General features: G+C 38.3%; 1 protein-coding gene across 3 annotated transcripts in view; it reads right to left on the bottom strand.

The window, feature by feature from the left end:
* Positions 1-27,727, bottom strand: part of ATM (ATM serine/threonine kinase) — a 139,095-nt gene that overhangs the window by 105,760 nt on the left and 5,608 nt on the right. For all 3 annotated transcript variants that reach the window (XM_054441529.2, XM_054441527.2, XM_063671398.1), the window contains 7 exons: positions 27,110-27,255; positions 20,659-20,823; positions 7,597-7,762; positions 6,691-6,929; positions 4,607-4,770; positions 2,622-2,791; positions 660-1,031 (listed from right to left, as the gene is read on the bottom strand). In XM_054441529.2, the coding sequence (XP_054297504.2) occupies positions 660-1,031; positions 2,622-2,791; positions 4,607-4,770; positions 6,691-6,929; positions 7,597-7,762; positions 20,659-20,823; positions 27,110-27,255 (1,422 nt within the window). The remainder of the gene's footprint in view (positions 1-659; positions 1,032-2,621; positions 2,792-4,606; positions 4,771-6,690; positions 6,930-7,596; positions 7,763-20,658; positions 20,824-27,109; positions 27,256-27,727) is intronic.

The raw sequence follows: 27,727 nt of genomic DNA, 5'->3' as shown, positions 1-27,727 counted from the left end.
GTAGGGTGCTGATCTCCCATCACCCTACATGAGTGTGTCATATGAGTGTGTCAAATTATCACATGTACCTTGAAAATATATAACTCTATTACAGATCAATTAAAATTTTTTAATTAAAAAAGAAATTCCTTAACATTAGGCTTTAATAATTTGTCAACATTTGAAATTAAATTCACTTATGTACTTAATTTTTTTTTTTTTTTTTTTTTGAGACGGAGTCTCACACTGTTGGCCCAGGCTGGAGTGCAGTGGCGCGATCTCGGCTCACTGCAAGCTCCGCCTCCCAGGTTCACGCCATTCTCCTGCCTCAGATTCCCGAGTAGCTGGGACTACAGGCGCCCGCCACCACGCCTGGCTAATTTTTTGTGTTTTTAGTAGAGACGGGGTTTCACCGTGTTAGCCAGGATGGTATCGATCTCCTGACCTTGTGATCCACCTGCCTCAGCCTCCCAAAGTGCTGGGATTACAGGCGTGAGCCACCGCGCCCGGCCCACTTATGCATTTATTAAGTCTTCTTGGCCAAACAAGAAAAGCATCTGAAATAGAATTTGACATCTTTAACTGACGTAACAAACTACAAAAATGATCAGGGATATGTGAGTGTGTGTGTGTCTGTGTGTGTTTATCTGTAAGTAAGACATAATGCATGCTGAACTTACCATGAAGGTCTGCAGGCTGACCCAGTAAATAACTTCCAGAATTCTCTGTCAACCTCAACTAAACTACCCTGAATTATGGCTCCAAGTAAGCCAAAGTTTTCAGCTTGTATTTGCTCAGAACTTATACCACGAAAGGTAATACACCAAATTTTATTCCAGAGTTTTAATAAATCTGACTTTTGTGAGCTTTCTAGGTTTGACCTCTTGTCTTGACACAATGCAACTTCCGTAAGGCATCGTAACACATATGGTGTACGTTCCCCATGTCGCTGTTGGGGTAGAAGCTGAGATAGTATCATCAGTAATGGAGACAGCTCACAGTTAGGTAAACTTGCAGGATACTTTGATATTAATTGGGTTGCAATCTGTAGCCTAAAAAAAAAAAAAAGGATAATTTGAAAACTATTCAATCACATTAACAAACTAAAAGGAAATACATAGACATGGTACTCTTACAATATCCTAATTAGAGAATCACCATCATCATTTCCATAGTACTCTAAAAATAAACTGGCTGTTAATAGTTACTATGTCCTGCTTCCTAAATTGGCAGGAAAATTGTCAACGTTTTAGCTAGCTGGGTAAGTTAAGTTTCCCTTAAACAAATATTTTAAAGGATATTAAATTAGCAATATTTGGGCCAGGTGGTTTCCCAGCACTTTGGGAGGCCAAGGCAGATGGATCACGAGGTTAGGAGTTTGAGACCAGTCTGGCCAACATGGTGAAACCCAGTCTCTACTAAAAATACAAAAATTAGCCAGGCATGGTGGCACATGCCTGGAATCCCAGCTACTCAGGAGGCTGAGGCAGGATAACTGCTTGAACCCGGGAGGCGGAGGTTGCAGTGAGCCAAGATTGTGCCACTGCACTCCGGCCTGGGCGACACAGCGAGCCTCCGTCTCAGAAAATATATATATATGTTTAGCAATATTTTATTTCTGAGTTATCTTGTACATCCTTGCTCTTTAGTCACCAAACGATTCCTCTAAAACAGGAAAACAAAGAAACCCAAAAAACTGTTTTTCCTTTATATTAATTCAGTTAATCCAATAAATATTTGCTGTGTATTCTCTAGAATGTGTGATACTTAAGAATAGGAATCTTATGTTATTCATCTCTATATCTCTAACACTTAGCCCATAACAGGTGTTCAATAAATTACTCTTGACTAAAAGGACAAATTAAGAATCTTAAATAGCTACTCTTAACTATATAAAAATGAGCTTAAGCAATAGGTATCTAAATCAATATGCTTTTCCCCCAGAAGTCACTTACACTTAAACATTCCATCAACATGGTAATCAAAAGAGCACTGATCACAAGTTTGACTATAATCTATAAATCTCTGTCCTTACAGCAGTTGCTTAACCGCTCTGGGTTTCAGTTTCTTTTCAGTAAAGCAAACAGGCTGAACTAGATAAATTCTAAATATCCTTACCAGATCTAATATTTTGGGATTTCAAAGTATTCCGTAGTTTATTTGATTACTTAAATATATGTGAACGTTATATGAGAATAAAGAAGATAGAAAATAAGAGAAAATAACTTTTTATCATGGCATAAGGTCAAAATTATTCTGTGATTTCTTAAGATTATCTTTAACTTCTTCCTAATTCTATTAGAAGGTGCTACGTATGCTAAAATCTATTGTTGAAGTGCACAATTCAGTGAATTCCATGAGGTGCACACTTCTAATTGCCTATCAGAGAGCCAGTCCTCCTTCTTAACTTGCTATGACAATATGATTAAAAAAGGTGGCCCGGCCCTTGGCCCCAGCAAATAAGCCATTAATGATTGATCTCATTTGTCATGGCAATCACATATCCCTTTGCTAGTAATAGATTTGGGGGTAGACAAATGACTTAGTTCTGGTTGAGATGAAAGGATTCCACTGAAAGTTTTCTGAAAAATAACATACAAGAGATTAAAATAACACTGAATGAGAAAATAATAACATTTTACCAAGGCACAAGATCAAAATCATTCTGTGACTTCTGAAGGTGATCTTTTATTACTTCCCAGCCTAGTTCTATTTTCTTCCTTTTGCAAGGTACACTGTAATCACTAGATTCTCTTTGTGTAGTAGTATAAGATTGAGAAATCTCCAAGGATCTGGTATCTTCATTAAAAACCTGTAAAATAAAAATAAATCCACTTTTTTCTTTTTTTTTTTTTTGAGCCAGAGTTTTGCTGTTGTTGCCCAGGTTGGAGTGAACAGCACGATCTTATATCACCACAACACCTCTGCCTCCCAGGTTCAAGTGATTCTCCTGCCTCAGCCTCCCGAGTAGCTGGGATTACAGGCATGCACCACCATGCCCAGCTAACTTTGTATTTTTAGTAGGACAGAGTTTCTCCATGTTGGTCAGACTGGTCTTGAACTCCCAACCTCAGGTGATCCACCCGCCTCAGCCTCCCAAAGTGCCGGGATTACAGGTGTGAGCCACCATGCCTAGCCAAATCCACTTTTTTCATTGCTATTGTCTTCTAATATTTCATTAGGGGGAAAAAAAATTCTTTCTGAAATGAAGATACAGGGAACTCATAAAGCAAGAGTAATACATTACAGAAACATATAAATCTGATAACATAGTAAGAAACAAACATTTTGCATGACAGTAATGGTACTTTACAAAGCAGGTATTACCAAGTAATGCATTAGTTTTATTTCCTGGGAACATTTACTAAAAGCACTAAGAAATCTAAAAGTAAAGCAAAAACCTTTACTTTCAAAGGGATTCAATTTTTTAAATTTAAGAAATTTAAGAAATTTTAAGAAATATTAAGAAAATATTTGACAGAGTGAAATTACTACTCAGGATGTTAACCAAATCTCTGGGGAACAGAGTTTTATTTAAGAAACATTAGGCCATCAGGTGATGAATGGGTAAGTAAAATGGAGTATATCCATACAACTGAATATTATTCAGCAATAAAAATGAATGAAGTACTGATTCATGGTAAAACATGAACTTTGAAAACATTATGCTAAGTCAAAGAAACCAGACACAAAAGACTCACATATTGTATGATTCCATTTAAACGAACTGTCCCAAACAGGAAAATCCACAAAAACCAAGACTGATTAGTGGCTGGTTGCCAGGATCTAGGAGATGCAGGGAATTGGGACTGAATGCTAAGAAGGATGAGGTTTCTCTTGGAATGATAAAAAAAGTTCTGGGCTGGGCACGGTGGCTCACGCCTGTAAACACCCAGCACTATGGGAGGCCGATGCAGGCAGATCACAAGGTCAGGAGTCTGAGACCAGGCTGGCCAATACGGTGAAACCCAGTCTCTACTAAAAATACAAAAATTAGCTGGGCGTGGTGGCAGGCACCTGTGGTCCCAGCTACTCGGGAGGCTGACACAGGAGAATCACTTGAACCCGGGAAAGGGAGGTTGCAGTGAGCGGAGATTGTGCCACTGCACTCTAGCCTGGGTGACAGAGCAAGACTCCATCTCAAAAAAAAAAAAAAAAAAAAAAAAGTTTCTGGAATTAGTGATGATGGTTGTACAACATAGTAAAAATACTAAAAACCACTGAAATGTACAACTCAAAATTGTGAATTTTATGCTATGTGAACTCTAGCTTAATTGCAAAAAAAGAAACAGACTGGGCTTGGTGGCTCATGCCTGTAATCCCAGCACTTTGTAGAATACAGTTGAGTCGAATCGAATCATTAGGGTTAGGGTCACCTTATTTCCTAGAGACAATCATTTAAGAATGAAAAAGTTCACTGTTAGTTTTCAAATATCTGCAAAAGCATTAACTTTTAAATTAAAAGGGTAATTCCAAATATTTCTGATATTTTGAAAGGAACAGCTGCATGTACAGAGTCATTTTATAGGCTTTTTGTGAGAACACAGGTTTTAAAAGCCCAAAACACCCACTTTAAAAAAAAAATTAACAGGAAATTTCTAAATGTGACATGACCTACTTACTGTACCTGGTGACAAATATCTGCCATCAATTCAATCAAATTTTCTTTGACGGCAATATTACGAAATCCTGAAGAATACTTTCCTCTACTTCCTATATGACTTATCTCATTCACTAGCAGATCATATAAGTTGTATAAAATACTTTTCCATTTTGTTGATTCATAAGCACCTGTAATCCAAAAAATTAAAATGTAATTTATTTATGTACTGTTTACACTGCTAGCTCCCACAAAATTATTCAGCTGTCAAGCTGCATCAGCGTTAGAAGACATCTGGTCCAACCTTCCATTCAGTACTAATGCCTCTTCTGACAAGATCCTTGACAAACTCTATTTCATAACTGTCCATTTTACATTTAGATAACTGTATTTCTTATAAATTTCTTCCATATTCTGACCTAAAATCTGCCTTTCTCCAATTTATTCTCCCACCTGAGGCAAATACAATTAATATGTTCTCTCTCTCATATGAGGACCAAGTTCTCCGTATGCCTTTTTCCGGCCTAAGGGAAAAATATTACGAGTTCCTTCAACTAGTGTAAAAATGACATATTATTCAGACTTCTCACCATTTCAGTCATCTTTCCCAAGACACATTCCAGTCAACTTAAAATGCTGACTGTACAAAATCTGGTGAACATGATAATCCAACTGTGGCCTGACTAGTATGTGAAACAAAAGGTCTATTATTTCCACAAACAAGGTACTACAAAATCTATTAATGTAGTCTGAAACTACATTCGCTTTTCTGGCATCCTCATCATCCTGCCAATTTTAAATTCATCCTAAATATGCAGTTAACTAAATCACTAAACATATCATATCACCTCCTAATAAGCCTGATCTTCATCCTGGAGAGAAGAGGTGAGTAAAAGATGAAAAACTATGAAAAGTCACTATTCTTTCACTTATAGTAGTTTCATGGCCTACATATTATCTAGACATACTTACTAGAAGAGCCCATAAAACAAATACACAGCTACTTTTGATAAAAAGTGGCTACACGGCCGGGCGCAGTGGCTCATGCCTGTAATCCCAGCACTTTGGGAGGCTGAGGCGGGTGGATGGTTTGAGGTCAGGAGCTCAAGACCAGCTTGGCCAACATGGTGAGACCCCATCTCTATTAAAATATAAAAATTAGCTGGGCATGGTGGCGGGCACCTGTAATCCCAGCTAATCAGAAGGCTGAGGCAGGAGAATTGCTTAAACCCAGGAGGCGGAGGTTGCAATGAGCTAACATTGTGTCACTGCACTTCAGCCTGGGCGACAGAGTGAGACTCTGTCTCAAAAAAAAAAAAAAAAAAAAAGTGGCTACAAGACATTTCCTCCATTATAGCTGCTATTACTCAATGTGGTATGCTATTTTAAGAAAGTCACTATACTAGCCATGATGAGTTGGTCCAAAGGCTAGTATAAGCCCAAAGGCAATCATAGACAGAGCATGTTCCAGCCAATAAAGTTCCTAACTACAGAAAAGCACTATACCTTCTGGGCAATACTCTCTTGGTATAGGACATATATGAAGGAATTAAGGAGAATAAGTGATTCTCCTTAACAAGTGATACTCTAGGGCAAACAGGGCCCTAGAGTAACTATGAGGCTTAAGGCAGCAATTTCCCTGTTTCTGCCTCACATTCCTATTAAAGTAATATGTATGTATCTTCCTCAGGAGCTGAATAATCTGACTGGTTTTAGTCCAATTTACGTATTTTATCTTCTATTAAAAGTAATAGGTGGATAAACAAGATCCTGCTTTCTTTAAATTCTTTTGCCCTACAGTCTGTGTCAGACCCCTTAGTACCTAAGTATTGATGCATAATTAGCTCCTAGAGGGAACAATGCCTCAGATTTGTTTGTATTTCCCATAATACCTAACATTGTATTGAACAAATAGAAAGGCATAACAGAATCTGCTACCACTGCTTCAAATTCTAAAAACTCTATGAAAAACATTCTCATGGCTAATTAACATTATCAACCAGAGCAATCCAGAGGAAAGTCATATCCTCCTAAACAACACTAATTTTATACTTAAACTTCTATGTTTGAATGAAGAAGCAAATTCAAAACAGTAAACATTTCCTTTATACCTTTTTCTTGGGTTTTGGCTCCTTTTGGATGATGGATATAAATTTGCAGTTGAAATAATTCAATAATGACTTCTTTTAAAGAATCATTAAGTCTATGTTGAGTCCAAATATAAAGCAAAGTGGGAAGAATTTCATCTCCTAATTCACACACTCGAATTCGAAAGTTGACAGCCAAAGTCTTGAGGAAGATAGTAAGAGCTGCTAAGATATGATTTAGACCTGAAGAGCTCTTTTCTTGTCTGTGAGGAAACAAACAAACTCAACTGAGTATAACAGGGGGAACAAACTGCACAAATTGAACAGTTATGAAGTGGTATGCTGAAAGAAAAAAAAAAAAACCCCTAATTTTCAAACAATAGTCTTAATTTCAAAACTATTCATTAAAAAAAAAATCACAGCATTACTTCACACTAACAAAAAATTAGTTCTTATTTGGTGTTAAGAGACCACTTCTGTTAGCTCTCCCTCATGCTAAAACATTGTCTAAAAATAAACAAAACTGATTTGTAACACCATTTATAAAATGTTTCACATTATACATTGAGTACTGCCATACTAATGTACAACAGTAATACTTCCAAAATATTTTCCTATTTTATTTTATTCTCAGTTATTAAAACCATCCTCAAAATGGGGGAAATGCAACAACTCAGATGATATTTAACTTTCCTGGTCAACAGAACATCAGCAAGACACATCTCCCACTTGAAAACTTCATGTAGTGTTCTGCATATTGGATATTCAGAAAGTGTTGGACTTGGTTGTCTCTTTAGGAATCCACCAGTTCTGTTATGATGGATCAATGTTTTATTTAAAGGTAGAATTTTTAGTTACTGAGTCTAAAACATGGTCTTGCAAGATGAAAAGTATTTCAATACAAAACAAAAGAAAAAGAGATTAGATTACCTTGCACACTGAATAGCCTTGGAAAAAAAGTCCAAAAATTTGGAATTTAATCCGTCAGTCTGAGAACAGCATCCTTTGGTAACAGCATGAATTATTCTAGCCACTAAAACTCTATGAACATCTTGTGAAGGTTTCAGATAGAGCCTGAAGTACACAGAGAACAATTCTTAAAAAAAAAAAAAAAAAATTTTTAGTCATGATTTTTTAAAAATCAAAATGTATTAAATGTTACAATTTAACTTAAATATTCCGTAATCCCATACAGAAAAAAGATTTTAAAACTGCACTAATTTATTTTTAACATAGTAAAGTACTCCATCAGTATTTAATTTTATCTTATATAAAATGCTTTTAAGACAGCAACAACTATAAACTGCTGTGAGAGCACCAGTTTAAGAGCCAGGTCGCAGAAACATTACTTAACTTCTCTAAGCCTCTGTTCCATCATCTAGGCCTAAGAAAGCACTTACAGTACATACTCCAGGGGGTTTTCTTTCTTCTGTTTTTTGAGACAGAGTCTTGCTCTGTCGTCCAGGCTGGAGTGCAATGGTGCAATCTTGGCTCACTGCAACCTCTGCCTCCTGGGTTCAAGCGATTCTCATGCCTCAGTCTCCCAAGTAGCTGGGACCACAGGTGCACAAAACCATGCCTGGCTAATTTTTGTATTGTTAGTAAAGATGGGGTTTCACCATGTTGGTCAGGCTGGTCTCAAACTCCTGGCCTCAAGTGATCTACCCACCTTGGCCTCCCAAAGTGCTGGGATTATGGGCATGAGCCACTGGGCCCGGCCTCCACAGTTTTTTAAAATAATAATACTATTTGATTAATAATATGCAAAAAATGTGTTGAGACCTATGAAGGGTATGAAATTTTACTCTGCTTGGATTGTTTCTTATTTATTTGAGGTAGAGTCTTACTCTGTCACCCAAACTGGCGTGTGGTGGTAAGATCATGGCTCACTGTAGCTTCAATCTCCGCAGACTCAGGTAATCCTCCCACCTTAGCCTCCCAAGTAGCTGGGTCTAGAGGCCCACACCACCACACCCAACTGATTTGTATTTTAGGTAGAGACAGGATTTCACCATGTTGCCCAGGCTGGTCTTGAACTCCTGGGCTCAAGTGATCCACCTGCTTTGGCCTCCCAAAGTGCTAGGATTATATGCATAAGCCACTGTGCCTGGCTGAGATTTTACCTACTTGTAACCTAACACATTAGCATGACAGTTTCCTGGGTGCTAACAGGAGACCTGAGATTCCTGGTAAGAGAAAAAGGACAGTTTATTTCTCCTAGCAATGATGGTAGCCAGACTACCTTCATTTTTGCATCAGTTCCCCAGTACCAAAGGCAAGGTAAAATGGGACACTTGACACTGCGAAAACAGTGGACTGAGTTATAACAGAGAAACCTCAAGCTTTTTATAATCAATAGGCTACAAGTAAATCTGTCCTGTTTTAGAGGAAGCCATCATCTGACCTTAGATGATCCACCTGCCTCAGCCTCCGAAAGTGCTGAGTTACAGGTGTAAGCCGCTGCACCCAGCCCCCAAATAACATTATTACACAATGTTATACTTGTGTATATTGGGACTTTATATATAGACAATCATGTCATCTACAAAAGGGGAGTGTTATTTCTTCCTTTCCAATCTGTATGCCTTTTATTTTTCTTGTCTAACTACCCTGGCTAGAACCTCCAATATAATGTTGAAAAGGAGTGGTAAGAGTGCACATCCTTATCTTGTTCCCAATTTGTCTTATGAAAGGCTTTAAATTATGGATTCAATTTATTCTCCTAATAGTTATGGGACTAGTCAAATTATCTATTTTATATTGGATGACTTTTGATAATGTATGGTTTTGAGAAACTGGCCCATTTAAATTAAGAGATGTTCATAGTGTTTCCTTATTATCCTTTTAATATCTATAGGATCTGCAATTAGATCTCATTTCATTTCTAATATCAGTAACTTTGGTCTTTTGTTTTTTTTTTTTTTAAGAGATGGAAGTCTCACTACACTGCCCAGGCTGGATTTGGACTCCTGGGCTCAAGTGATCCTCCCCCTTCAGCCTATCAAGCCATAAAAAGACATGGAGGAGCTGAGAACGGTGGTTCACACCTGTAATCCCAACACTTTGGGAGGCTGAGTTCAAGTTGCTGGCATGAGCAACATATTAAGACCTTATCTCTACTAAAAATGAAAAATTAGCAAGGTGTGATGGCTTGTGTCTGTGGTCACAGCTACTTGGAAGTGGGCAGGAGGATCATTTGAGCTCAGGAGGTCGAAGCTGCAGAGAGCCATGATCTCACCACCACACTCCAGCCTGGGTGACAGAGTGAGGCCCTATCTCAAAAAAAAAAAAAAGAAAGAAAGACAGAAAGAAAGAAAGAAAGAAAAAGACATGGAGGAACCTTAAATGCATATTACTAAATGAAAGAAGGCAATCTGAAAATGATACATACTGTTATGATTCCAACCACAGTCACATACTACATAACAACATTCTGTTCAATAACAAATGGCAATATGAAAAGGTGGTACCGTAAGATTGTATTAGAACTGAAAAATTCCTATTTAAATACTTAGTGATGCCATAGCACAAGAAATTACTCACAAGCATTTGTGGTGATACTTGTGTAAAAAAACCCACTGCACTGCCAGTCATATAAAAGTATAATACATACAATCATGTACAGTACATAAACCTTGATAATGATAATAAATGACTAAGTTACTGGTAAAATGTTAGGTTTATGTACTTACTCTACTATGCTTTTTATCACCATTTTATACTATATTCTTCCTTCTTCTTCTTAAAAAAACAAAACAAAACAAAACAGTAAAACAGTCTCAGGTAGGTCCTTTAGGAGGTATTTCAGAATAAAGCACCATTATCACAGGAGATGAAAGCTCTGTGCATGTCCCTGAAGATCTCCCAGGGGGACAAGATGCAGGGAGAGAAGACAGTGATACTGATGATCCTGACCTTATGTAGGCCTAAGCTCATGTGTGTGTGTCTTTGTTTTCAACAAAAAATTTAAAGGAAAAAATAGAGTAATAATTTCATTTAAAAAGCTTATAAAACAAAAGAAAAAACATCTATAAGTATGTAAGGAAAAAATATTTTTGTACAGTTGTACAATGCATTTATATTTTAAGCTAAGTGTTATTACAAAAGAGTCAAAAAGTTTAAAAATTTTTAAAGTTTATAAAGTAAAAAAGTTATAGTAGCTAATGTTACTTTAGTATTGAAGAAAGAAAAATATAAATTTTCAAATTTGGTAGAGAATAAGTGTTTACAAATTCTACAGTAGTATATAATATCCCAGGCCTTTACATTACCACACATTTACATACCCAGAGCAACTTCCAGTCCTGCAAGCTCCATTCATGGTAAGTGCCCTAGACAGGTGTACCATGTTTTATCCTTTATACCATACTTTTACTGTACCTTCTCTATGTTTATATATGTTTAGATACACAAATACTTGCCATTGTGTTACAGCTGCCTACAGTATTCAGTATAGTAACATCCTGCACAGGTTTGTAGTGCAGGAGCAGTAATACCATACAGCTTAGGTGCGTAGTGTTATACCATCTAAGTTTGTATAAATACACCCTATGATGGTCACGCAACAAAGAAATTGCCTAATGATGTATTTCTCAGAACATATCCACATTGTTAAGAGACGCACAATTGTATATGACATGCTGGAAAAGGCTAAACCATGGAGATAGCAAAAAGATCCATGGTTCCCACAGTTTGCAAGAAGAAAGAGATGAAAAGGTGAAACACAGAGGATTTTTCTGACAGTGAAACTATTCTGTATGATTCTGTATTAGTGAAAAACTGTTACCATTCTCTCCCAGAGGAAAAACAAATATGACCATCTCATTAGATACAGAAAAAGATCTTTAAAAATGTCAAAACACTTGTCAAAATCCATAGCATATGTACCACCAAAAGTGAATCTTGGACTCTGGATAATAATGTGTCCCAGCATAGGTTTACTGATGGTAACAAATGTACCACTGGTGCAAGATATTGACAGTAGGGCATGCTGTGTGTGTCCAGTGGACTTTCCACTCCGTTTTGCTGTAAATTTAAAATTCCTCTAGAAGATAAAAGTCAATTTAAAAAAATGGAAACCACTAGGTTTGAGAAACTGAATAACTGACAGTGTAGCTTGAGCACAGAAATTAGAAGCGCTTTAGTTAAGTTAGACAGGTAAGAAGAAGCAAAATTATGCAGCACTTTCAAGGCCTAGAAGAGGAATCCTCATTTTCTATTAGTTGTGCTAGTGAGAATGTAGAGAAACCGGAACCCTTGTGTGCTGCTGGTGAGAATGTAAAATGGTGTAGCTCCTGTGTAAAACAGGATGTTGGTTCCTTAAAAAATCAAATATAGAATTACCACATGATCTAGCAATTCTACTTCTGGGTATATAATCAAAAGAACTGAAAGCAGGAAACTCAGGAGATGTATACTCATGTTCATGGCAGCATTATTCACAATAATCAGAAGGTAGAAACAACCCATGTCCACCAACGGATGAATGAATGAACAAAATGTGGCATATACACAGAATAGTGTTCAGTTTTTAAAAAGAGCAAAATTCTGACAAAAGCTGTAACACTGATGAGCCTCAAAGACATTTTGGTAAGTGTAATAAGCAGATTGCAAAAGGACAAATACTTATAGGAGTCCTCTACTTCAGGCTGCTATAACAAAGTATCATAGATTAGGTGGCTTAGAAACCACAGAAATTTATTTCTCTCAATTTTGGAGAGAAGATCAGGTGCCAGCATTGTGGGTTTCTGGTGAGGGCCCTCTTTGGGGCTGCAGTCTACTGACTTTGAACTGTATCCTCACATGGCAGAAAGACAGCAAGTTAGCTCTCTGGCCTCTTTTCATAAGGGCATTAATCCCATCCATGAAGGCTCGACCCGCAGGACCTAATTACCTCCTAAATCCCACACCTCCGAATACCATCCCTTTGGGAATTAGATTTCAACATAATTGGTGGGACACAACATTCAATCCATAAAAATGAAGTACGCAAAATAGCCAAATTCATAGAGAAAGTAGAATGGTAGCTGCCAGGGGATAGGGGAGGGGAAAATGGTAAATTATTGTTTACTGACTATAGAAAAAAAAGTTCTGGAGATGGATGGTGGAGATGATTATACAACAATATGAATGCACTTAATACTACACAATTGCATACTTAAAAATAGTTAAAATTATAAATGTTGTATATATTTTACCACAATAAATCACACTGGAGGTCCTAGCCAATGTAATAAAGCACAAAAATAAAAGCCACACGGCTCAGAAAGAAAGAAAAAAAAATTACTGCTTACAGAAGACATGTTTGTCTACAAAGAAAATCCCAAAGAACATTCAAAGAAAGCTACTAGATTTAATAAGTGATTTTAGCAAGGTCCCAAAATACAAGGTCACTATACAAAAATCAACTGTACTTCTGTATCATGTTTGTGCACTGAACAATTTGAAAATCAAAATGTTAAAAACAATGCAATTACAAACTACTGCAGTATAAATCTAACAAAACATATACAAAATCTTTATACAATTATAAATAAATGTCAATTTGCAGCTCGGCATGGTGGCTCATGCCTATAATCCCAACACTTTGCGAGGTCAAGGGAATGGGATCATTTGAGCCCAGGAGTTTGAGACCAGCCTAGGCAACACAGTGATATCCTGTCTCTATTTTTTTATATATAAAATTAAAGAAAAAAAATTGTCAATTTACAATAAAAAATATATATGCTGACAATTATAAAACACTAATGAAAGAAATCAAAAAAGACAAGTGGCCAGACGCGGTGGCTCAACTCTATAAACCCAGCACTTTGGGAGGCCGAGGCAGGTGGATCACCTCAGGTCAGGAATTCGAGACCAGCCTGGCCAACATGAGGAAACCCTGTCTCTACTAAAAATACAAAAATTAGCTGGGTGTGGTGGCACATGCCTGTAATCCCAGATACTCAGGAGGCTGAGGCAGGAGAATCGCTTGAACCTAGAAGGTGGAGGTTGCAGTGACGTGAGATCGTGCCACTGCACTCCAGCCTGGGCAACAGAGGGAGACTCTGTCTCAAAAAACAAACAAACAAGCAAAAAAAAAAAAAAAACCCTAAGTAAATGGAGAGATATACAGTGTTCATGGATTGGAAAACTCCACATTGTTAAGATTTCTATTTTTCTCAAATTGTTCAACAGATTCAATGCAATTAGTATCAAAATCCCAGCAAGATCTTTTGTAGAAATCAGTAAGCTGATTCCAAAATTTATACGGAAATGCTGACTCAACCTTAGGCCATTTTTCTCATCTCACACTAAACTCTATATACAAATCTCATCCATAGTCATGGCTTCAATCACCACCTGTACCAAATATATATTTTGAGCACAGACTTCACTTCTTCCACAGAGTCCTCATCTAAGCAAGTTTCAAAAGGAAGCTAAGTAAAAAAATACTTTGACAAAAAAGCTAATTATAAGAAGTAACATCTGGGAGGAAGTGGCAAAGGTTAGCTTAAAAAAAAAGAAAAAAGAAAAAAAGAAGAAGTAAGAGTCGTTAGTTTAAAAATAAAAAGGGGGTTTCAGAGAACAAACTAGATGACAGAATATAGTAAGGAGACTAGGGGAAACACTGCCTTTGTTTCAGTGTAAGCCATGGTTGTAAGTGATAATGTAAAATGCCCTAATTATGACCAGCCATACTGGGGAAAGACCTGGCTGAGTAACCTAGATATCACCAGCCTATTCCCAAAGGCTGTCTCTAGGCTTGTTGAGGGCCCTGTTACAGACACAGCGTATCTTGTGTTCGGAGTAATGTAAAGGCTACAAATGACTCCTAAGAAATTAGTACAACAGCTGAGAAGGCATTTATTCTCGTGGGAACAGTAGAGTGTAATGCAGGAGTGAGGGTACTGATTAGGTGGTAGTTTTGTGGTTCACATGTATCTCATTTTGAAATAATAAAATGGCAATAAAGAATATGGACAAATGTCTTTTAATTTAGCTAGCAAAATTTAGCTTAAATACTTTCCATGAAAAAAAAAAGCTTCTAAATTTTTAGAGTTCATGTATTAGAAGACTTTGCGATCAACTGGAAGAAAGAGTATCAGCGATGGAAGATGAAATGAATGAAATGAAGCGAGAAGGGAAGTTTAGAGAAAAAAGAATAAAAAGAAATGAACAAAGCCTCCAAGAAATATGGGACTATGTGAAAAGACCAAATCTGCGTCTGATTGGTGTACCTGAAAGTGACGGGGAAAATGGAACCAAGTTGGAAAACACTTTGCAGGATATTATCCAGGAGAACTTCCCCAATCTAGTAAGGCAGTCCAACATTCAGATTCAGGAAATACAGAGAACGCCACAAAGATACTCCTCGAGAAGAGCAACTCCAAGACATATAATTATCAGATTCACCAAAGCTGAAATGAAGGAAAAAATGTTAAGGGCAGTCAGAGAGAAAGGTCGGGTTACCCACAAAGGGAAGCCCATCAGACTAACAGCGGATCTCTCGGCAGAAACTCTACAAGCCAGAAGAGAGTGGGGGCCAATATTCAACATTCTTAAAGAAAAGAATTTTCAACCCAGAATTTCATATCCAGCCAAACTAAGCTTCACAAGTGAAGGAGAAATAAAATACTTTACAGACAAGCAAATGCTGAGAGATTTTGTCACCACCAGGCCTGCCCTAAAAGAGCTCCTGAAGAAAGCACTAAACATGGAAAGGTACAACCGGTACCAGCCGCTGCAAAATCATGCCAAAATGTAAAGACCATCAAGACTAGGAAGAAACTGCATCAACTAACGAGCAAAATAACCAGCTAACATCATAATGACAGGATCAAATTCACACGTAACAATATTAACTTTAAATGTAAATGGACTAAATGCTCCAATTAAAAGACACAGACTGGCAAACTGGATAAAGAGTCAAGACCCATCAGTGTCCTGTATTCAGGAAACCCGTCTCACATGCAGAGACACACATAGGCTCAAAATAAAAGGATGGAGGAAGATCTACCAAGCAAATGGAAAACAAAAAAAGGCAGGGGTTGAAATCCTAGTCTCTGATAAAACAGACTTTAAACCAACAAAGATCAAAAGAGACAAAGAAGGCCATTACATAATGGTAAAGGGATTAATTTAACAAGAAGAGCTAACTATCCCAAATAAATATGCACCCAATACAGAAGCACCCAGATTCATAAAGCAAATCCTGAGTGGCCTACAAAGAGACTTAGACTCCCACACAATAATAATGGGAGACTTTAACAACCCACTGTCAACATTAGACAGATCAACGAGACAGAAAGTTAACAAGGATACCCAGGAATTGAACTCAGCTCTGCACCAAGCAGACCTCATAGACATCTACAGAACTCTCTACTCCAAATCAACAGAATATACATTTTTTTCAGCACCATACCACACCTATTCCAAAATTGACCACATAGTTGGAAGAAAAGCTCTCCTCAGCAAATGTAAAAGAACAGAAATTATAACAAACTCTCAGACCACAGTGCAATCAAACTAGAACTCAGGATTAAGAAACTCACTCAAAACCGCTCAACTACATGGAAACTGAACAACCTGCTCCTGAATGACTACTGGGTACATAATGAAATGAAGGCAGAAATAAAGATTTTCTTTGAAACCAATGAGAACAAAGACACAACATACCAGAATCTCTGGGACACATTCAAAGCAGTGTGTAGAGGGAAATTTATAGCACTAAATGCCCATAAGAGAAAGCAGGAAAGATCCAAAATTGACACCCTAACATCACAATTAAAAGAACTAGAAAAGCAAGAGCAAACACATTCAAAAGCTAGCAGAAGGCAAGAAATAACTAAAATCAGAGCAGAACTGAAGGAAATAGAGACAAAAAAAAACCCTTCAAAAAATTAATGAATCCAGGAGCTGGTTTTTTGAAAGGATCAACAAAATTGATAGACCACTAGCAAGACTAATAAAGAAAAAAAGAGAGAAGAATCAAATAGATGCAATAAAAAATGATAAAGGGGATATCACCACCGATCCCACAGAAATACAAACTACCATCAGAGAATATTACAAACACCTCTATGCAAATAAACTAGAAAATCTAGAAGAAATGGATAAATTCCTCAACACATACACCCTCCCAAGACTAAACCAGGAAGAAGTTGAATCTCTGAATAGACCAATAACAGGAGCTGAAATTGTGGCAATAATCAATAGCTTACCAACCAATAAGAGTCCAGGACCAGATGGATTCACAGCCGAATTCTACCAGAGGTACAAGGAGGAACTGATACCATTCCTTCTGAAACTATTCCAATCAATAGAAAAAGAGGGAATCCTCCCTAACTCATTTTATGAGGCCAGCATCATCCTGATACCAAAGCTGGGCAGAGACACAACCAAAAAAGAGAATTTTAGACCAATATCCTTGATGAACATCGATGCAAAAATCCTCAATAAAATACTGGCAAACCGAATCCAGCAGCACATCAAAAAGCTTATCCACCATGATCAAGTGGGCTTCATCCCTGGGATGCAAGGCTGGTTCAATATATGCAAATCAATAAATGTAATCCAGCATATAAACAGAACCAAAGACAAAAACCACATGATTATCTCAATAGATGCAGAAAAGGCCTTTGACAAAATTCAACAACCCTTCATGCTAAAAACTCTCAATAAATTAGGTATTGATGGGACGTATCTCAAAATAATAAGAGCTATCTATGACAAACCCACAGCCAATATCATACTGAATGGGCAAAAACTGGAAGCATTCCCTTTGAAAACTGGCACAAGACAGGGATGCCCTCTCTCACCACTCCTATTCAACATAGTGTTGGAAGTTCTGGCCAGGGCAATTAGGCAGGAGAAGGAAATAAAGGGTATTCAATTAGGAAAAGAGGAAGTCAAATTGTCCGTGTTTGCAGATGACATGATTGTATATCTAGAAAACCCCATTGTCTCAGCCCAAAATCTCCTTAAGCTGATAAGCAACTTCAGCAAAGTCTCAGGATACAAAATCAATGTACAAAACTCACAAGCATTCTTATACACCAATAACAGACAAACACAGAGCCAAATCATGAGTGAACTCCCATTCACAATTGCTTCAAAGAGAATAAAATACTTAGGAATCCAACTTACAAGGGACGTGAAGGACCTCTTCAAGGAGAACTACAAACCACTGCTCAATGAAATAAAAGAGGATACAAACAAATGGAAGAACATTCCATGCTCATGGGTAGGAAGAATCAATATCGTGAAAATGGCCATACTGCCCAAGGTAATTTATAGATTCAATGCCATCCCCATCAAGCTACCAATGACTTTCTTCACAGAATTGGAAAAAACTACTTTCAAGTTCATATGGAACCAAAAAAGAGCCCGCATCGCCAAGTCAATCCTAAGCCAAAAGAACAAAGCTGGAGGCCTCACGCTACCTGACTTCAAACTATACTACAAGGCTACAGTAACCAAAACAGCATGGTACTGGTACCAAAACAGAGATATAGATCAATGGAACAGAACAGAGCCCTCAGAAATAACGCCACATATCTACAACTATCTGATCTTTGACAAACCTGAGAAAAACAAGAAATGGGGAAAGGATTCCCTATTTAATAAATGGTGCTGGGAAAACTGGCTAGCCATATGGAGAAAGCTGAAACTGGATCCCTTCCTTACACCTTATACAAAAATTAATTCAAGGTGGATTAAAGACTTAAACGTTAGACCTAAAACCATAAAAACCATAGAAGAAAACCAAGGCATTACCATTCAGGACATAGGCATGGGCAAGGACTTCATGTCTAAAACACCAAAAGCAATGGCAACAAAAGCCAAAATTGACAAATGGGATCTAATTAAACTAAAGAGCTTCTGCACAGCAGAAGAAACCACCATCAGTGAACAGGCAACCCACAAAATGGGAGAAAATTTTCGCAACCTACTCATCTGACAAAGGGCTAATATCCAGAATCTACAATGAACTCCAACAAATTTACAAGAAAAAAACAAACAACCCCATCAAAAAGTGGGCAAAGGATATGAACAGACACTTCTCAAAAGAAGACATTTGTGCAGCCAAAAGACACATGAAAAAATGCTCATCATCACTGGCCATCAGAGAAATGCAAATCAAAACCACAATGAGATACCATCTCACACCAGTTAGAATGGCAATCATTCAAAAGTCAGGAAACAACAGGTGCTGGAGAGGATGTGGAGAAATAGGAACACTTTTACACTGTTGGTGGGACTGTGAAGTAGTTCAACCATTGTGGAAGTCAGTGTGGTGATTCCTCAGGGATCTAGAACTAGAAATACCATTTGATCCAGCCATCCCATTACTGGGTATATACCCAAAGGACTATAAATCATGCTGCTATAAAGACACATGCACACGTATGTTTATTGCGGCACTATTCACAATAGCAAAGACTTGGAACCATCCCAAATGTCCAACAATGATAGACTGGATTAAGACAATGTGGCACATATACACCATGGAATACTATGCAGTCATAAAAAATGATGAGTTCATGTCCTTTGTAGGGACATGGATGAAATTGGATATCATCATTCTCAGTAAACTATCGCAAGGACAAAAAACCAAACACCGCATGTTCTCACTCATAGATGGGAATTGAACAATGAGACCACATGGACACAGGAAGGGGAACATCACACTCTGGAGACTGTTGTGGGGTGGGGGGAGGGGGGAGGGATAGCATTAGGAGATATACCTAATGCTAAATGATGAGTTAATGGGTGCAGCACACCAGCATGGCACATGTATACATATGTAACTAACCTGCACATTGTGCACATGTACCCTAAAACTTAAAGTATAATAATAATAAAAAAAAGAAAATAAATAAGCATATATCTCAAAAAAAAAAGACTTTGACATCTGACTTAAAATCATCTTGTTAATGTCAAATCCTACTTTCACTTATTCTCAAACCCAGAAGTGCTCCATCTTTGAAATCAACAAACTGAAGTATTTCAATCTCTGACCATAACTTCCTTCCTTTGTGGTCTCTCAGTACCTCCCAGCTATAAACAGGCAACAACACCAGATTCCTCCCTAGCACACACTCTACACATCTAGTGAATCACTGGGTTCTGTACACTGTTTTCTAATGCATTTTATTCTAATATATTTGATTTCCATTACCTTAGAAGTAGCATGCTAACTGCCTCATCCAATGGATACTTTTGTGTCTTATCCTTTCTGCAACACTTAAAATGTTGGCCACACCCCTTTGAACTTTAAACTCTCTTGCTTTCACTTTTTTTTTTTTTTTAATGGAAACAGGGTCTCACTCTGTCACTGAGGTTGGAGTGCAGTGTGATCACAGCTCACTGCAGCCTTAACCTCCAGGGCTCAGGTGATCCTCCTGCCTCAGCCTCCCAAGTAACTGGGACTACAAGCAAGAGCCATTACCTCTGCTATTTTTTGTAAAGACAGAGTTTCACCATGTTGCCCAGGCTGGTCTTGAACTCCTGAGCTCAAGCAATCCACCGGCCTTGGCCTCCCAAAGTGCTAGGATTACAGGCGTGAGCCACTGCACCCTGCCTGCTTTCACTTTTATGGTACTTCCCTCTCTTGGTTTTCTCCCTTTCTACTTAAATCATGGTTGAGTTTAGATGTCATTGTTTTGTATACCTACTGAACCCAAATATGTCTGTATCACAGCACATTATGAACTCTGGTTTACTTGGGTTTTCTTCTGCCACTGTCAACTCCTTGAAGATGGAGATGGGATCTTTCAACTGTAATTCCAGCTCTGATATCAGGCACTTGATATATTATTCATGACTTTATTCAGAAGCTACATAATAAATAAAAATTAAGGGTCAGTTCGATAACCATATAATTTTACTAAAGTACTGTTAAACTGTCAGGTCACTTGGGGGATATAGACAGATATAGACAGAGTGCTTTCTTTGGTAAAGTTTCATTTCATGAGGAAAAATTCACAGACAACAACCTTCAAAACATACCTAACCACTGTTGCTGAGATATTTCACACCAGTATTTTCTCACAGAAAGAATGTCTTTGAGTAGTATGTTGCTATAATCAGCTCCGTAAATAGCACCATTAGATGAATCTTTCACTGTATCCATGATATAATTTAAGAGTTCTTGACATTTTAGCCTAGGTGCTCCTATTTCAAAATAAACAAACAAATAAAGAAAAACATAAATTTGAACAAAAATAAGACACTTGGAATGGCAATTATTTAAATAATTCCATTTGGGAAATTACTATTAACTAAACTTCTTTTGTAGAGAAGAAATTGGCAAATTATGGCCCCAAGCAAAATTTTTTTTTTTTTTTTTTTTGCAAATAACATTTTATTGGAACATAGTCACATCCATTCATTTACTTATTGTCTATGGCTGCTTTTGTAATTAAGACAGAGGTGACTACATGGCCTATAAAGTCAAGAACATTTACTATCTGGCCTCTTTACACAGTAAGTTTGCCAACGCCTCTTTTATAGGAATATATAGCAAAAACAATCATTCTTTTTTTTTTTTTTTTGAGATAGCATCTTGGTCTGTCACCCAGGCTGGAGTGCAGTGGCACAAACTCAGCACACTGCAGCCTCCACCTCCTGGGTTCAAGTGATTCTCCCACCTCAGCCTCCCAAGTAGCTGAGACTACAGACGTGCACCACCACACCCCGCTAATCTTTGTACTTTTAGTAGAGACAGGGTTTCACCATGTTGGCCAGGCTGGCCTTGAACTCCTGACCTCAAGTGATCTGCCCACCTCAAAAAGCAATCATTCTTAAACAATTATAACCTTAATAATTCACAATTTCTGGTGTTAGACCAAAAATGATCCCAAGTTTTTTGGCACTCTTTATGAAGAATGAATTTATTAGAATAACCTAAGACTACAAGGAGAATATTTACCTTGGAAAGCAAAATTAGTTCTAAGTCCTATAACAGCATTTATGGCATACAAATACCTCAGGTTGTAATTTTTTTTTTTTTAAGACAGGGTCTCGCTCTATCACCCAGGCTGGTGTGCAGTGGCATGATCACACCCAACAGCAGCCTCAACCTCTCAGGCTCAAGGGATCCTCCCACCTTAGCCTCCCAAGTACTGGGACTATAGATGTTGTGCCACCATGCCCAGCTAATTTTTTAAATTTTTCATAGAGACAGAATCTCTCACATTGTTCCCCAGGCTGGTCTTGAATTCCTGAGCTCAAGGGATTCTCCTGTCTTGGCCTCCCAAAGTGCTGAGACTATAGGTATGAACGACTGTGCCTGACCCCTGTGCCTTTGTCATTTTTAACAGCATGTTATTTACTTATTAGAGATTCTGAAAACTTGGCATCACTAGACACATATTCTTGAAGGTAACAAAATTACATTTAAAAATAATTTAATTATCATTTTCAGTAAATTATATTTACGTCACAGCAGAAATGTCATTTTTCAATACTGACAATCTTAAAATTGAATATATTTATTGCTATAACTATGAGCAGAACACAACTCATGTAAATATGAATATATTCTGGATTAGGGTTTTCGTATGATGAAACTAGTTATATTCACAGGCTATGGTAAATAAATATACACTGATATAACTGCAAAATCATCTTCACTTATGGCTCATTTCATAATTTTAGGCATTGTCCAGTTATGAAATGCACAACCATGTGATCCTTTTTTCTAGTACCTGTGCATTTCTCTTACAGTCCTTGTAACATTTTTCTAATCTAAAACATCCATTGTATGATTAGATCCTTAAGGAAAGGAATTAGTCCCTATATTCTGACATAAAAGCCCAGTGACTGCCCTAATAACAGATGCTCAATAAAAATTAATTTGTGTTGAATAACTACAGAAATTAATATTATAATAAAATCCTATTTTCCTATGTCCTTTATCCCAATATATCTCCCTCCTCTACCAAATATGAGAAGTATTTCAAGAAATACGTTGACTTTTTTTTCACAGTTTTGCTTGTTTTTGAGACAGTCTCTCGCTCTGTCACCCAAGCTGGAGTGCAGTTGCCCCACCATGACTCACTGCAGCCTTGACCTCCTGGACTTAAGGGATCTACCCATGTCAGCCTCCCAGGTAGCTAGGACTACAGGCAAGCACCACTACACACAGCTAATTTTTTTAGTTTTTGTAAAGATGGGGTCTCCCTATGTTGCCCAGGTTGGTCTCAAACTTCTAGGATCAAATCCTTCTTAAAAGTACAACTAAGTTGTCTGCAAAGACTTTTTTTTGTTTTTTTTTTGGGACACAGGATCTCACTCTGTCACCCGAGCTGGAGTGCAATAGCATGATCGTGGCTCACTGCAACCACTGTCCCCTGGGTTCAAGCGATCTTCCTCCCTAAGCGTCCTAAGTAGCTGGGACTACAGGTGGTCACCACCACACCTGGCTAATTTTTGTGTTTTTGTAGAGACGAGGTCTCACCATGTTACCCAGGCTGGTCTCAAAATCCTGTGCTCAAGCAATCTGCCTGCCTTGGCCTCACAAAGTACTAGGATTAGAGGCATGAGCCACTGTGCCCAGCCTACCTGCAGAGACTTTCAGGAATCTTACGGAACTTAACATTTTTCACAGCTGAGTTTTGCACCATCTAGACTCTATTTAAGCTTTGTACAAAAGCAGACAAATGCTAACATAAAGGAATGAACAGGCTGGGCACAGTGGCTCACGCCTATAATCCCAGCACTTTGGGACGACAAGGCGGGTGGATCACTTGAGGTCAGGAGATCGAGACAAGCCTGACCAATGTAGTGAAACCTGTCTCTACTAAAAATACAAAATTAGCTGGGCATGGTGGGGCATGCCTGTAATCCCAGCTACTTGGGAGGCTGAGGCGGGAGAATCACTTGAGCCCAGGAGGCGGAGGTTGCAGTGAGCCAAGATGGCACCATTGCACTCTAGCCTGAGCAACAAGAGCAAAACTCTGTCTCAAAAAAAAAAAAAGAAATGAAATGAACAGTAGGCTGGGTGTGGTAGCTCACACCCACAATCCCAGCATATTGGAAGGCAGAGGCAGGCAGATCACTTGAGGCCAGGAGTTTGAGACCAGCCTGGCCAACATGGCAAAACCCTTGTCTCTACTAAAAATACAAAAATTATCCGGGCCTGGCGGCGTGTGCCTATAGTCCCAGCTACTCTAGAGGCTGACACGGGAGAATCGCTTGCGCCCAGGAGGAAGAGGCTGCAGTGAGCCAAGACTGCACCACTGTACTCCAGCCTAGGCAACAAAGCAAGACTCTGTCTCAAAAAAAAAAAAAAAAAAAAAAAAAGGAGAGAAATCAACAATATTTGCTTACTTGTTTCTTCTCAGCTGTCTTTTACTTCTTTTTTTCTCATCTCTATTTCTTTCATCATACCTTGGATACCAATGCTAAGCAAGACTGGCAAAGTCTAGACATATGTTAAATTTCCATCAATCCTATCTTTTCGGAAAAAAAAAAAAAAAAAAACTGAAGTGGGGTGAGGGAATAGTAACTCCCTGGTTTTGCCCCAAGATTAAAAAGGTTTAAGTAACAAAGTCAAATTTGAAAGAAAAGGAAGCTGTAAATAAAAAAACAAATTTTCGACTACTTAAATGACCTGCATTGATAATTTCACCAACTCTTTCTTATAAACCAACATGCTGATGCATTTTCAAATGTAATCTCCATTGCTAATGTTGCAATTAAAAGGTTTGTTCACTGCAAGGCAAAACTACTGTACACATTGCAAACTTTTCTGGTGGGCTACAAAATTGACATGTTATCTTTCTCATTCACTCTTTCAGTAAGTACCTACTATATCCCAGCGTTACTAGCAAATAAAATATTTTACTGGATACAAAGCTACCACACAGAGCAAAAATGAGTGCAGAATATTTTGGTGTAGTTTTCCTTTGTCTTTGCTGGAGTCTCTGACAAGGGGTTGAAGCTATCCACACAAACTGGCATCTCAGAGGAGGTAGAAAATTGACTAAACCATTGTTCTTTGGACTCAAGTCTCATACCACCAATCTGAAATATTCACTAATAATCTGCATACTTCTACTAAATATTTAACAATTTGGGGGCTTTCCTGATTCTTTTTTTTTTTTCTTTTTTTTGAGACAGTTTCACTCTTGTTGCTCAGGCTGGAGTGCAATGGCACAATCTCAGCTCACTGCAACCTCCACCTCCCAGGTTCAAGCAATTCTCCTGCCTCAGCTTCTCAAGTAGCTGGGATTACAGGCACCCGCCACCACACCCAGCTATTTTTTGTATTTTTAGTAGAGATGGGGTTTTGCTATATTGGCCAGGCTGGTCTCGAACTCCTGACCTCAAGTGATCTGCCCACCTCGGCTTCCCAAAGTGCTGGGATTACAGGTGTGAGCAAGCGCGCCTCACCCTCCTGATTCTTAAATTAAGAGTTGGTATCACAAAGCAACATCCTTATCTGTGAAGAGCCCAGGAGTCCCTGAACACACATTTCTGCCTCTAGCTTTTCAGTATGTGTAAAGCCCATTTCCTTACAAAAGCTTACCAGGATCCTGCAAAAAATCAACTCTTCACAATATTAATTGTACAAGTTAAAGATGGGAACTATTTGGCTCATCAGGAGAAAAAATATTTTTTGGGGTTGCTTTTTTCCTCAAATCATAGTAAGTAAAATGTCAGTTAAGTGTTGGTTCTGACAGCCAAGGAAGCTCACATGATCTTAGAATTAATCAGTAAAAGTACAGAATGAAAGACAAGCAAGACTTGCTTCACTCTGTACTGATCAGAATACACCTAAAAGATTGAGTCCTGGCCAGGTGCAGTGGCTCACGCTTGTAATCCCAGCATTTCAGGAGGCCAAGGCAGGAAAATCACTTGAGGTCAGAAGTTTGAGACCAGCCTGGCCAACACAGTGAAACCCTGTCTCTATTAAAAATATAAAAATTAGCCAGACATGGTGGCCCGTGCCTATAGTCTCAGCTACTTGGGAGGCTAAGGCAGGAGGATCACCTGAGCCCGGGAGGCAGAGGCTGCAGTGAGCCAAGATTGCACCACTGCATGCATTCCAACCTGGGCTACAGAGCAAGATCCTGTATTAAAAAAAATGAGTCCCACACTTTTTGTCTGTTTTTCTGGCCTCTTCCCTGTAAGTAGAGGCCCACACTTTAAGACAGACAATTAAAGTGAAGAATATTCAAAGGAGAGTGGCATAAAACCTAGGTCACGTGAGCTGAAGAAAGTGAGTTTATGAACTTTAAAGATGAGGACTCAGGAAATACTGTGGCTACTTTCAAACATCTCTAAGGACGTCACACTAAAAAAATAAATAGGAGTTTTTGATATACTCTCAGAAGGGAGAAGCAGTAACAAAAGACAGGTTTTTAATTCTTTTCTTTTTTTGAGTCTCGCTGTTGCCCAGGATGGAGTGTAGTGGCATAATCTCAGCTCACCACAACCTCTGCCTCCCGGGTTCAAGCAATTCTAGTGCCTCAGCCTCCCAAGTAGCTGGAATTACAGGCGTGAGCCACCATGCCCAGTTAATTTTTGTATTTTTAGTAGAGACGGGGTTTTGCCATGTTGGTCAGGCTGGTCTCGATCTCCTGACCTCAGGTGATCTGCCTGCCTTGGCCTCCCAAAGTGCTGGGATTACAGGAATGAGCCACTGCACCTGGCCAGTTTTTAATACTCTTAATGCTACCCAAAGATGGAAAAGAAAGCCTTGAAAGTATATTCAATCATGAAGACTGAACTTCTACCTAAAGGCTAGGGATGTATAGAGGGCATCCAAGACTGGGTAGTCAAAACAGTAATTTTTAATTCCTTCACTGGGCACGGTGGCTCACATCTGTAATACCAATAACTAGGGAAGCTGAGCAGGGGGAGGACTGCTTGAGGCCAGGAGTTCAAGATCAGCCTGGGCAAAACAGTGAAACAACATCTCTTAAAAAAAAAAATCAGCCTGGCATGGTGATGCACTTCTGTAGTCCTAGCTACTAGGAGGCCAAGACAGGAGGATCACTTAGGAACAGAGAAGCTTGAGCCTGCAGTGAGCTATCATCACACCACTGCACTCCAGCCTGGGTGACAGAGCGACACCCTATCTCTTAAATAAATAAATCCCTTCAATCCTCAGATTTCTATCATTCTATGCTTGCATAAATTTCCCCAAATATTTGAACCTGTAATATTAAAAATCAGACTGGCCTGAGTGCAGTGGTGTTTACAAGTAATTGATCACAGCCAGTTACAGATTTCTTTGTTCCTTCTCCAGTCCCACTGCTTCACTTGACTAGCCCTAAAAAACTACCTTTTAATAAAAATAAAAATCATTATATGTACTTGCACTCAACTTTTACCTTATTATATTTAGAACAAACTTATGCAATGGTTAAGTCCTTAAAATGATCTGGAAAAAAACTCACGCAACAGTAATCTGTTAAGCCATTTATTTATAATTTATAACATCACTTACTTCTATTTGCACATTTGATGAAGTATTTGACCAAACTACTGATTTCCTGCATCTTTTTCTGCCTGGAGGCTTGTGTTGAGGCTGATACGTTTGGTTTTGCTATTCTCAGACATTCTGTTTCTTTTTGAATATATTTCTGTAAAAATCTTCAAGAAAACAAAATGCAACTTCAGAAATTCGTTGAATACTTAAATTACAATAATTTCAAAAGCCGTCCATGCCATCACAAAGAGCAACTTTTAAACCACCTTGCTTAGATTACTATACCAGCTGAATAAAACAAATAAAACAATTAAATCTCTCTTTCAAGGCCTAACTCCTACAAGACCAATTTCATGTCTGGTCTGCAAAGCCCTTAATCTTCTATGACTTTCTATTGCTTTATTGCCTGCTTTCTAAATTTGTCATTAAAAGCTTACAATGCTAGTAAGGATCCTCTCAATCCTCTCTCAACTCCTTCTGTTATTCTGTACAGGATCTACCTCTTTCTTAGGCAGTTGGTAATGTTGCTAGCCATTAAATGAAGCCTGCCTAGAAGATATTCATAACTAGCCGGGAGTGCTGGCTGCATATTTGACCTACCAGATCAGCTTATACAAAATAGTATTCATCTTCAGG

The sequence above is a fragment of the Pongo pygmaeus genome, chromosome 9, assembly GCF_028885625.2.
Source record: "Pongo pygmaeus isolate AG05252 chromosome 9, NHGRI_mPonPyg2-v2.0_pri, whole genome shotgun sequence".
Taxonomy (NCBI): Eukaryota; Metazoa; Chordata; class Mammalia; order Primates; family Hominidae; genus Pongo; species Pongo pygmaeus.
Note: the sequence above shows the minus strand (reverse complement) of the source record. Positions and strands in the feature narration are given on the sequence as shown.